Source organism: Rhynchophorus ferrugineus, unplaced genomic scaffold (assembly GCF_030347505.1).
Source record: "Rhynchophorus ferrugineus isolate W39M unplaced genomic scaffold, kcgeb_rfMv2 rfM3, whole genome shotgun sequence".
In the NCBI taxonomy this organism is placed as follows: Eukaryota; Metazoa; Arthropoda; class Insecta; order Coleoptera; family Curculionidae; genus Rhynchophorus; species Rhynchophorus ferrugineus.
This window is the reverse complement of record NW_027472582.1, coordinates 29,011,655-29,024,901: the sequence shown is the minus strand read 5'-3', so window position 1 is coordinate 29,024,901 and position 13,247 is coordinate 29,011,655. Positions and strand designations below refer to the sequence as shown.

At 29.5% G+C, this 13,247-nt stretch overlaps 1 protein-coding gene across 5 annotated transcripts in view; it reads right to left on the bottom strand.

The window, feature by feature from the left end:
- Window positions 1-1,981: 1,981 nt before the first annotated feature.
- The window catches only part of Rim (Rab3 interacting molecule), a 60,253-nt gene continuing 48,987 nt past the window's right edge, over window positions 1,982-13,247 (bottom strand). For 4 of the 5 annotated variants that reach the window (XM_076398214.1, XM_076398216.1, XM_076398213.1 and 1 more), the window contains 4 exons: window positions 11,399-11,538; window positions 9,513-9,647; window positions 9,268-9,319; window positions 1,982-4,111 (listed from right to left, as the gene is read on the bottom strand). In XM_076398214.1, the coding sequence (XP_076254329.1) occupies window positions 9,314-9,319; window positions 9,513-9,647; window positions 11,399-11,538 (281 nt within the window). In that variant the 3' untranslated portion in view covers window positions 1,982-4,111; window positions 9,268-9,313. The remainder of the gene's footprint in view (window positions 4,112-9,267; window positions 9,320-9,512; window positions 9,648-11,398; window positions 11,539-13,247) is intronic. The other variant, XM_076398215.1, reaches the window with a different exon arrangement.

Here is a 13,247-nt window from a genome sequence, read left to right as displayed (position 1 = left end):
CAATTGCAGGTGTGTATATAATTAATAAATGATAAATGTAGGAAAACTTATTGTAGAGTGTAGCATATTTATGTGCACAGATATGTATGTAATTGTTCAGAACATACATGAGCATTTGTTTAAAATGGGTCACGAGAGAAAGAATAGTAACTGTTTTGCAGATATGGTAAATGCATTAAGGAGAATTCAGAGATTAAATCTAGTTTTATTAAGAAAGATGTAAACAGGTATTAACAGAACAAACGAAGGAGAAATACAGTGATATCAAAATGTCTTTACAAGGAAACACTGTACTGAAGGAGACAGCAACTAAGCGTAAAATGTAAATACGCTCTCTAATGAAAGTAAAATATATTACTTGAACATACAATTGTAAAATAGGGTGATTAGGCCTCCATGGGATACAACTACCAACGCGTCTAGAACTCTAAGTCATAGATGGTATGGAAAAGAGTTCAATGTAAATATATTCAAACACAACCCTAACCTACAAACTATTACAACTGTTTAATTATTTGTAGTTTTAAGTCCTTTGATAATATATGCATTGGAGTTACCATAATGTTAAAATAAATTATATTTCATAACAGTATATTTGGTTAATTATTTTATTTAAATTAGAATTTTGTTGTATGTCAAAGCCAAATTGAAGTAAAACTCACAGTTTGAATAGACTATAGTTGTAATCAATAATGTGTCTCGAATCTGTAAGCCAATAATTCGGGTATGAACAGCTAAATAACTATCTAAGTCTAAAAATCCATCAATATTAATATTTTTAATCCTTCATGAGTTCAAAAAGTTTGTGCTAATGAATAAAACTTCGTAGTCGATAGATCATTCATTTATTGTCTTGCCCGAAGGGCTGTATAATGGGATACATCAGTCGATAGTGAACGAATCAAGACGGACATTCAGTGGACGCTGTTATGACACTTCCAATGATATGCGCAATTATTTTGTAACAGAATAATAAATACAGTTCAGCCGCAGAATCAGTTGAATGCCAAGAAGTTTTCTGAAAAAATGCTAACGATCGACAGCAATTTATTTTCTACACATAGAGACTTTTAATCGATTCATTTAAATCAAGGCAGGATTATTTTATATCTCGATAACTGAAATGATGATATGCATTAGTGAAAGGCTAATCGTTTATGTACAGATGGTTCGTACTGTCAATGAATCGTTAGAAACTCTCAGGTGAATATCTTGGATGTCGAAAAAGTATGTTTTATTTTGCAATGTAAAAATGATCCATATGATTTTTTCTATAAAATATTAATTTATAGCTATTTCATTCTGAACTGTATAATAAGTACGTATAACAATTTAGTAAAAAAGATACAATTTTGGTTATTTTACATAACAAACAGACTAATCTAATATAAACTAAAATGCTACTCATTAAAATTCTTAAATACTTAACCCAATAAAATATAAGCTAACAATAACAATTTAAATTGTTGATGTGTTGATTAAAATAATTTTGAATTATTTATTGAAATAAAGTAGCTGTTTGTTATATCGATAACCAAAATCGTTATCTTTGGAATTACAATAAAATAATGTACAGTGTCCTTGTTATGAATTGTACAATAATACTCGTTAAAGTGATTTTTGGGAATTTTCGGAATTTTTGAAACTTGGTTTAAAGCAGTTTTGAAGCACCTATTGCTAAATATACGCAAAACAGATTTCCTTCTATTTTTTTATACTAGACAAACTTTTTGCATTAATTATATTATATAATATATATATATATATATATATATATATATATATATATATATATAATCTGTATTTTATAGTGTAAGTTCATATTAACACATAGGTTTGTATAGATTTTTTTAGATTAACAATTAACGCAGAAAGCTTGTTATAACTGAAAAAAAATTGTAATTTCTAATCTCTTTTCACCAGGCAACAATAAAAAAAATCTACACACTTAAGGTAAAAACAACTAGAGATACAAAAATGCTTCAATATACAAGGATTTATTATTAATATATTATTTCATTGAATATATTTCAGGATTTTCTTTCTAAGGTAATAAAAAATTTCGCTTTAACATCGATGTTCTGTACAGTTTTCATAATTGGTTTCAGATTGGTTCTTTTGGTTCATTCGTCCATCTTTAGAAATACGTTTTGATAATATTCAACAATAATAAATTTAGGAAACACTTTTTTTTGTTTTAACAAACTTGTTTTTATATTTATCTCGTCAGATAAATTTTCATCATATAGGTAAATATACAATAGATTTTACTAGATAAATATTGTAAAGGCAATAGCGTCCGCGGAACTACTTGTAATCTTCTATAGTCTCTTTCTATGCTACGATATTTTTAATACTACTCAATTGGCACAAAGTAATACATTTATGTCATTACCTTCTTTTGCGATAGCGCATAGTTTATATTTAAGGAGTAATTTGGTAGCCGTCTCAAACTTGGTCTTAAGATATTTACCCAAGTCTGTACAGGGGAACGATTATAAAAATATCAGTTGGAATACCGCCATAATATATAATATGTAAAATATAAAACAAGTTTAATAGAGCACTATTATTTAAATCAAAGCAATAGTGTATAAATTGTATAAATATATGTTATTAATAATCCTATAATATTTATATCCTGTTAACATTACAGAAATTACAATAGCATTCACCATTTTATCGTGAATAAGTGAAATATTTTTTAACAATTTATCGTTTGTAAAAGTGATACAAATAAAAAACATAATAATAAATACGGTGATCACCCTGTATAATAGTTCAATTCACGATTTTCTAGATGAGCTATCTTACTAGTACAAGACTAGACCGTCTTCAACAGAAATTCGTAATCTCTACACGTTTGACACCATTATATCTTAAGGTATTATTCCAAAAGATAGACGAATGCGTACGAGGCAAAAAGAAATCCATTGTTTTAGCAACGCCTGTCAGTTAAATTGGAAATTACCATCACAAGCGGGTAGTTTAACAGCCAACATAACATCATTATCACATGCAATTCATCAATTAAAGGATAAGTATTTATAATACAATAAATTGTAAGCGTAACAACATATATATATTCCTTATATTTGTTACATATTCTAAAGGTTATACTCGAAAATTAAGAGAAAAATAACATTTAATTAAAAAAATAGTGTACAAAATAATAGTGTTCGTATGCTAAGGAAAATAAAAAATAATGTAATAAAGTATTAAAAATATGTTGTTACGCTTAAAGATTCTGTTTATTTATAATATACATTAGGGACACAATGGCCGCCTTTTAAGTTTTTTCTTTTTTAAGTAAAAAAGCATTTTATCAATTCCAATAAAGCATTTTTCACACAGAGTGAGCTCCTTAAAGCTCCTGGGTTTTGTAGGCAAATTTAAAACAGCTTAAAATGTGAAACACTTATATTTATATGTAATATAATTTTAAACTAAAAGAACAGTTGAGCGAAATGTCACTCGGCTGTTTTTTTACTTTTCATTTTTACCTTTCTACGCCTACTAGTTTTTCTATCAAAAATATTTGAAAAAAAAAGGAAACCGATTCACACTATTAAAAAACAGAACCCGTGAATGTAATACTTTTAAACTGTATAAATTTGCCTGTACAAATTTATCACTCACTAATATAAACGCCCTGTATAATAATACTTGGATATGATTTTGGTGACACTAAAACTGTATGTGTGCGTGGTATCTACACTTATGGAAATTTCACTTTATTTTTTTTATACACTATGCTCTATTTAAGCTAAAGTCCAGACTAGTAGTAATGTATCTTTTTTTCCATCACTTTTCTGTATTTTAATATTACAATAATAAATATTCTGATATAATTAGATTTATTTTATAACAAGTTCGTGATCTGGTGCTCTAAATATTACCTTTGGAGATATTCCATTAGTGTTTCGTTCCCTATATTATAGGATATAGTCCTGTGTATATCTTGTTAAACAGAAATATTTGAAGTTGAATATTTAGAGCACAAATTTTTATCAAATAGTCTTTGTTATATCTTATCAGTATTGTAACACTAGAGTTAAGAATTAGCAGATCATACGTCAAAACTCAACCTCCCAACAGGACACTCTTCTCACTGAAACAAAAGAGATTATATAAAATATTTATCGTAATCTACTTGATTCTAAAAACCACCCATATAGATAGAATTAAATACAGGTATCAATAGCATCTTATTTTACGACAAAGAGAATGTAAGTTAACATATTTAATAAAATCATAAGCAACTATATCATATTGCTTTTTTTATAAATATATTAATTTATCATTAATGAATCTGATAATTGATTTTAGATGATACAAGTATAACTATTTTAGAAAATTAAAAATATAGGCATACAATAGAAAATAATTGTGGAGCTTTCTCGTACCCAAATATTCGTGAATAATATGATGTACACGTTCAGTTGATATATTTATAGTGTCCGCTATTTCATTCAATCTCAATTTACCGTCATTAAAAATCATTTTGTGGATTCTTTTAATATTTTCGTCAGTAACAACCTCTTTTGGGCTTCTACTGCGTTCACCGTCTTCGGTGCTCATTTCACAACGTCTAAACTTAGCATACCAATCCTTGATGGTTGATTTTCCTGGGGGAGTATCCAAAAACTCCAACAAGCCAAGTTTTTGCTTCAACTGTATTATTTCCTTTCAAAAGCAATATTTTATCAATAGACGAAATTCCTTTTTATCAATTTTTTTCACAATAACAAAAGTTGCTTTACTCAAAATACTGTAATTCACAAACTAATGATCCGACAGCTGTCAAATTTGTACACGCATCTTTTGAGGGTCAAGGCTAACTAAAAAACATATGGATTTAATTCTAGTAGCGCCATCTATGTGTCAGGCCGGGGACTTTTCAATTGACCTGTTAGATTTAAACAGAGTCGTTTTCGAAAGATGGTAAATTAGGAAACATTTAAAGCACGCAAAAAAATTTTGGTTTTAAAGTCTACGGGTTTCATGACTGGCGAACTCCATAGGAATAAAATTGATACAGTTAACACAAATCAGCCTACTGATTAAGAAAATAATCAGATCAGAAAAAATCAGGTTTGCTATTCCTTCTGCAATTACTCAAAGCTTTTCTTCACATAGTAAAGTGGAATTTGAACAAAAATAATGCAGCTCAAGCTATAAGATCACGAGAGGTGGATTTAAGGTGCTCAAAATCCTAGCGTATCCCTGCTAATTATTACAATTAGGAAACGCCAGTGCTTTGAAAAACACTCTAGTTCATGGAATGCATGGCAACTCAAAATATAATACCCTCAAAGATGGACTGAAGTTGCTGCAAAACTAAAATAATCTATTGTAATATGGACAGGGTAAGTATCTGTTCGAGGCATACGGCCACGAAAAGTGGATTGAAGTAACTGACCGGACATATACTATTGGAATTTGAAGTCACCAAAACTTTGGAAATCATTTCATACTAGATATGCTATCGCAAACAAGGCAAGAGATACTCACAAATAATTTAACTACAACAGTAAGTTGTCGAGACTGCACAATGATCTTGTTTGTTTATTTCTTCGGATGTGTTATATGGCGTGATTAATACGGCATTGTTCTAAGTACATATTCCAAGAATGGGTTCTGATATCTGGTGACGTGATATATTAAGTGATGTGTTTACATTGTAAAGGTCTGGCTTAGTATCTTAGTATATTTTACTCAATTTAAACTTGAAATTCATTTTCACCTTAAAAAGAATTGTAAATATTTTACAACTTTACTTAAGAGCGATCCATTTCTTTAGAGCTATATTACCTTCCGAGAGAAGCATTACAATGGAAACTATAAGCACACAAATTTAGTAATATTGTCTTATAAAAAACAGCCCTATATAAGGAGCTAGTATTATATAACCATAGTAATATTAATTAAAGATTATATAAATGTGTTACTGAGAAAATTTAGTTTACCAATGATTTAAATGTGTCTACTCTAAATGAAAAAGTATTCAATGCTTGAGCAAGTATGCAAATTTTCAATGTTTTTGTGAAGCTTCTTGAATTCATAGCTTAAATCTAGCAAAAAGGCAAAATAAACCATAATTAGGAATCTAAGAAATGGATATTAAATAAGTCTTAAAATAATAGCAATAGTAAAATTAGCGGCCTAAAACATGTACAGTAAATAGTAATAATGCAATGTACTTCAAACAATAATGGAATAATATACTCACTTCGTAATAGAAGAAGGTTATTTTCTGTTATGATGGTTACCTTTTATATTTCGGGATTGCTCCATAATTGACGTTGCTGTTATATAACTTTGTCAACAAGTTATATCATATTCAATTCTTAACAAATTTTTATCCGTCAAATTTTTGCCAAGAAAATTCCAACTCCATTCAAAATAGAATTAAATCTAAATTTTCAATCGGTTCTCTATAATTTTGATGTCGATTTTTAAATGAATTAAATTAATTGAGCGCAAAATTTGTCTCATTCAATCAAACGTCAAATCAATTGTAATCCCGTGACGTGATACTAAGTCATTTTTATATTTTACCAAAACCTGCTCGACAATGTGATCCCTAATTTTAAATACAGATACAATTAAACATGATACAATAAATATTTTTAGTATTTTTAAGGAATAACTGATGTTGATAAATAGTTGTTCTACATGTCCCGAAATAAAAAATTTAGGTACGACAAAATTAATACATCAAAGATTTAATTGCGGAAATAATAATAATAACGAGTTTGTTTGAATTATTCATAATCTCAGTTGCTTTTGGTTTATTTATGATTTGTTTTAATAATAAATATTTACAAAATAATGTGCAATTTTTTCTGAATATTTTCAATGATTAATAGTTTTTGGAATGTGTTACTTAAAAAATTAACTATACACATTTCAAATTCTATCGAGGTGTTTGAGTTTTTATATATATTATAATATACTATAATGCAATAATAAATAAAAAATGGACTTTCGGTCAACTAATCACCGAAAATGTAGGGAAGGTTAACTAGTAATTATTACACGATTATATTAACCTTTTAAATTAAAAATCACAATATACCTGATAAATATATTTTATATTCATAATATATTTATGAATTCTGATTCTGTCATCTATGGAAAAACCAACTATTGTTGCATTAGCAATATTTATAAACTAATTTATTTTAAATTAAGTTTTAAAGTATTCAGCAAATTTTTATTATACTTCAACTAAATAAAAATCTATATGAAATATATATTTAAAAAAAGACTGTAATAAATATTGAGAAAATTGTCTATTTGTATAGACAATGTACCTTATGCTATATAACATTGGACACTATATAGTTATATAATATTCATAAGCCCAACTCTATTTAATGATTTTGTCTTCTATTATATGGCATTTTGTAGTTATTGTGTTGAGTATTGGGAACAATACCCAAGATATAATAAAAAATTTATATCAAATACAATTGTGACTTATACTGTAATTTTTATGTCGTAACGCAAAATATATAACTTCGGACTATAAATAATAGAAAAACTACAAGTGGCAGCCCAAAACTGGAAAATATAATACAAAAGTTCGAAACTTGTCTATTTCAACGTTGCCTAACAACGTTGCTTAACATAATTTTATATAGCTTGAGAGAGGCGCAATTCATCCAACATAGTAAACACATCGATGGTAGATTTTAGCGACAATTAGAAACGTTATGTTACACAGAAAATTAAACAAAATAGACTTAAAATATGCCAAAAGGTAAATCTCAAAAAAGGCAACCATTAAAAATTCAAAATATTGAAGAGAACCATACCACATGAACTAGCATAATGTGCTAAATCTAGATTCAGTTAAGCTGGTTTTGAGATATTCATACTGAAATAGGCAGAAATGATAGGGCTAATAAATTAATATGTAATTGAGATTGTAGTAAACATACCTATTATTCGATATTGTATAAAGAATTTAAAATGCTATATACATAAGAGATCAATTGAATATTCCTCGGCCTACCATTGTAAAACACATTTTTTTGCCAAAATTAGTTCTTTTTATTCAAGATAATTCCCTTCAGGGGTACACTGATTATAGCGATCCTCCAACCTCTAGATATAATTTTTGCAATACGATTTGTCATTTGCTTCAAAATAGGCCTCAGTTTTGGCGATCACCTCTTCATTCGATGAAAATTTTTTCGAGCGAGCGAGCATTCTTTTGAGATCTGAGAACAGGAAATAGTGGCTGGGGGCTAGATCTGGAGAATACGGTGGATGGGGAAGCAATTCGAAGCCCGATTCATGGATTCTTGATACGGTGGATATATATATGGATACGCTATATTGTCTTGGTCCAATAAGGCTATGTAATAGTCGCTGTTGATGGTCCTTCCTTTTTCAAGGTAGTTAATGATTATTATTCTATGCGCATCCCAAAATACAGACGCCATAAACTTCCGACGCTCCGAATCATCAACTCGTCGTTGTTTGGGTCAAAAGTCAGCTCGCGCGGCACCCATTTTACACAGGGCTTTCTCATACCCAAATATTCGTAAATGATACGATATACATGTTCAGTTGATATCTTTAGAGTGTCTAGTGTTTTATTCTTGATGATTGATTTTCCTGGGGCAGTGTCCGGAAACTCGGCATCAAGCCAAGTTTTTACTGCAACTGTATTTTTTTCCTTCAAAAAACAATATTTTATCAACACGCGAAATTCCTTTTCATCCATTTTTTTCACAATAACAAAAGTTGCTTCACTCAAAATGCCATAATTCATAAACTAATGATCCGACAGCTGTCAAATTTATCCACTCATCTTTTGAGGGTTAGGGCTAACTAAAAAAACATGGATTTAATTATAGTAGCGCCATCTATGTGTCAGGCCGGGGACTTTTCAGTTGACCTGATACATACATAAATGTAAAAAATTGATACATTACTCTTAAACTAGAATTATGAAAAATTTAATTTTATTCCTTTATTTTATGTTTTTCTCTATTTTAAAAAATAACTTCAATAATTTCGTTTAATTTCATAGAATTTTCTGTCATATTTACATAATCTAATTGATATAAAGTTACTAATTCATTAACTACTAATTACTGAATTACTATAATAGATGATAAAACAACATGTATTAACTACGCTATCTACCCATAAGGATTATAAAGCTACTATGTTTATTATAGGTTTTATTTGATGTCAGATACTTGGATTTAGGAAAATGCATTCGTAAATACTAAATAAGAAGATTACCTTTATTTACTTCAACGATTGCCTCAATTTATTATTTCGGCGTGCCTTACCTCTGAAATGAAGGAAATTATTCATTTTTCCTGTTTTTATTTCCATCGAAATTTAGGTCTAATGAAGATAACCAAACAAGTAAGTGCTGTTTAATTTATGCGGAATGTCTATCGACTGATGAAAGAACGTTTATTCGGCGATCTTCATTCAGAATGTATATTTTGATGTAGAGTATATGTAAATAGTAAACTAACCAGCGATGTCGTGCCAAATAATTTGTACCATCCAATAACTATGTTGCTCAGATTGAGATCGTCGAGCATAATTTGTGCCACACCCATAAACACTTTTTTGCCTTCAATTCTACCATAGTCTCCCCAAACCGTCACCTAAAATAATATAATAAGTTTATTTTATTCATTAAAATAGCGCATTATTCATTAAAATATTAACAAGTCATATTGGCATTAGAAATATTAGGTATATGACTTAATTTTTACAAATTTTCCAGCAAACTTTATTTTCGATTAGTTGTGTTAGTTATGTTGTCATAAGTTAAGAGTATGTTTATTCCGCACACCTCAAATAAAACTACTAACTTTAAATTGATGCTTCGCAAATTAAAATAAGACCGTGGTTGGTAGGTGTAAAGCCATTAGAAAATGATGTATATGTTGCTCGGATAACAAGCTGGTTTTACCAAATTCTCTTATTTTTTGGGCGTACGGAATAGCAGAGACCGAGTAAATCACTAATCATCAGGGAGCTTAAAGTTGGTGAAAAGAGAGTTATAACTCTAATTTTTAGATCCTAACTATAAAAACAAATCATCAAAAGAATGCTAAAACCATTTAAAGTTTTAGGTTGCCTAATGAGTCTAAAGATATATTAAACAAATCCAGAAAATATACCAAGGGGAATGAAGCATTTTAATTATATAAGACACTTTATAGACTTTTCAGATTCTTCCCACAAGCGAAAATAGACAAAGACAAACCTCACTGGGAAAAATAAAAGGTTTTAGTGCGTGCTAGTAAACGCATATTAGACCATAATATGTATAGCATATATAACATAGTTACCCAAATTGCCACGAAACGTGTCTATGACAAAAAAAACACCCAAAAAAATAAGGATTAAGTTACAAAACCTAAATAGATCTGCGCTATTAAACTCAACTTATGCGTCTTAGTCAAATACTGAAAGAAAAATGGCCGCTTTATCAAGAAAGGCACGATCAAGGAATCTTATTATGTGATAATGCCCGCATATGGCTCAAGAAGTTACCCCACCCGCCATATTCTCTAGATATTGCTCCTTTGGATGATGATCTGTACCGACTAATGGCATACGATATGACTGAATTCCAGATTCTTTTTGTTGATATTAAAAATGGGGTCGATTCTTGGATCGCCTCCAAAGAAGCCCAATTTTATCGACGTGGAATACACATGATACCCGCAAAATGGGACATGATTGATGATAGCGGATTCCTTCAAATATATATGTAATAGTTTCTATTTAATAGAACTTGAAAAAATATTGCCATCAATTATGCCATCTCTCAAGTAAGATTTACATGTCATCGAGAGAGAAACTTGCAAACTTTCTGACGTTAATCAACAAATTTACATACGTGATCCAGCATTTTTTTTTGGTCCACCAGAACTTGCTGTTTTGATTGGAAGAAAATGATAATTGCGTTGAGCCGATATGAAACATATATCTCCTGTGGGAGAACCACCCATTCCAAATTAAAGAGAATCTTCTTGTATATCACGCGGGAATCATGAGATGAAACCTTGTCACGCAGCAACATAACTTTCTTAGATTTGTGTCCAGTAAATGACCATCATATCATACAAGATATACAAGTGATATACAAGTGCTTGGGTATAACTGTTTGTATCACCTTCAATTGGCAAAAATAAATCTTGTTGGTAATTACCATAGAAATCACCACATTTAAGATATTGGTGCCAACAATTATACATTTATAAGACACATGGTAGACACTACAAATTGATACCGTACATCAGAAAAAAGTCATACACTTAATATAACATGCTTTATAATATAGTATAAAATAACGTATCATTATATAGTGACAAATAATTGAATTATTATATTTGGCATTTACCTGTAATATGCAGTTCGTAAAGTTTTCTCTAAATGCTAGTTGTTGTTGGTAAAGCGGATCTAAAGTTCTACGAGCCGTCGTTGTTTTTGCTTTTGCCAAGCACTTCTTCCCATTCACAAGGTAAACCTTTACGTATGGTGCTAAAAATAATATTTAAATTAAATTTAATGAAAGACATATAGTATTAGGCAATATATGATTTAATTAAAAAAACAAAATATTAATTAATTAAAACAATTAAATTATAACCAAAGATGATATAGATTTATAATGCAATATAACAGTAGTAAAATAGAAACTTGAATATCAAAAGTCTTTGGATCAGAAGGGTTTTTAAGGATAATATCCATTTATCTATTAATAATGTTATCGTTGAAGATATACGATGTATATTAGGTATATTATCATATATTAGGTGCTTACAAGTCTTATGATAATTGTTTCACTTTAAAATAAAATGACGATACTATGTCGAAAGGATAGTCTTCGTCTGCTAGCGATCAAATCGTCAATCCATTTTTGCACGTCTTCGGCATTTTCAAACTGGGTAAAGTGGAAATCAGAAAGCGCTATGACTGGTGAATATGCTTTGTTCAATTGATATCGATGGACATATGCAGTAACAATTTCATTCGGGTTTAGCAGCTCATAATATACTGCATTATTTTATATCATATGCGCAGAAAAACTCTATGGCCATGAATATTCTTCTTTAGTGTTGAGGTTAAATGGTTTCTCTGGATTAATCCATAATTTTTTGCACTTAGGATTATTGTAGTAGTTCCACTCTTCATTGCTAGTCACAATTTCACAATAATTGCTTCGAAATAATATTTTCATTCCATTCGTATGGCAGACATTTTCACTAATTTTGGATCTTTCCCGTGGTATGTAAACGCGATATGTCTAGAAACAGTTGATAGAGTATTCGTTAAACTGTCTGAAAGTCCTCTGAAAGTTTGAGCGGGGTTTTCGCCCAATAATTCATGTAATTACTTGTCTTTTAATTGTTTTAATTATCCATTCCTTAATATTGGTACAAAATTATTCAAATTGTTGAAACCAAAACCAACAACTGAGATATGACCAAGTCGCGGTTTGGCTGCAGATTTCTTCATATCGAATAGGAACGTAATGAATATCGAAAATGCAATTTAAAAAAAGTACATAAAGTATAAAATATGAAAGTATGTAAAATATATAAAGGAATGCCAAAACAGTTGACATAAAAGAGTTAGCGTGCCCACTCATTATTTTATTTGATTCAACAATTTTATTTAGATGTGTAGTGATCTATATCTGTTTAATTTATTGTCGCATACTGCGTTCTTACGAGATTTTTAGACAGTATATTAAAATGCGGTAACTTCTTTGAAAGTTACTTGAACGCATGCTCATATTTTCGGGATAACTGTAAATATATCACCTTTAATAATCATTAAGGTATCAGCTATCACTCGTAACTTTGCTAAAACTAATTTATGAACTTTTTTATGTTTTCTGAAACAACTACCGTGTTTGGACGACCAGATTCAGAATCATCAATGCTTATATGATTACATGTAAATTCTGTATACAAGGTAGTAACAGTTGATTTACTTAATTCCCATAATAATTGTCAAGACACTGATTTTTAAACAGCATTTTTCCAAACAAAAAATAATATTTAATCAATCAAGCAGTAATATCATTTCATTAAAACTATTATATTGGCTATTAAGTAGTAGTAGTAGTTAGTTTTATAGCAATGCTATAAAATATTGGTGACCAAGTAAATGGTTTGAATGTTTACACTCTATATGAATCATGTGGGTCTGTTAACAGGGCAGCTATCAGAGCACAACTGCAC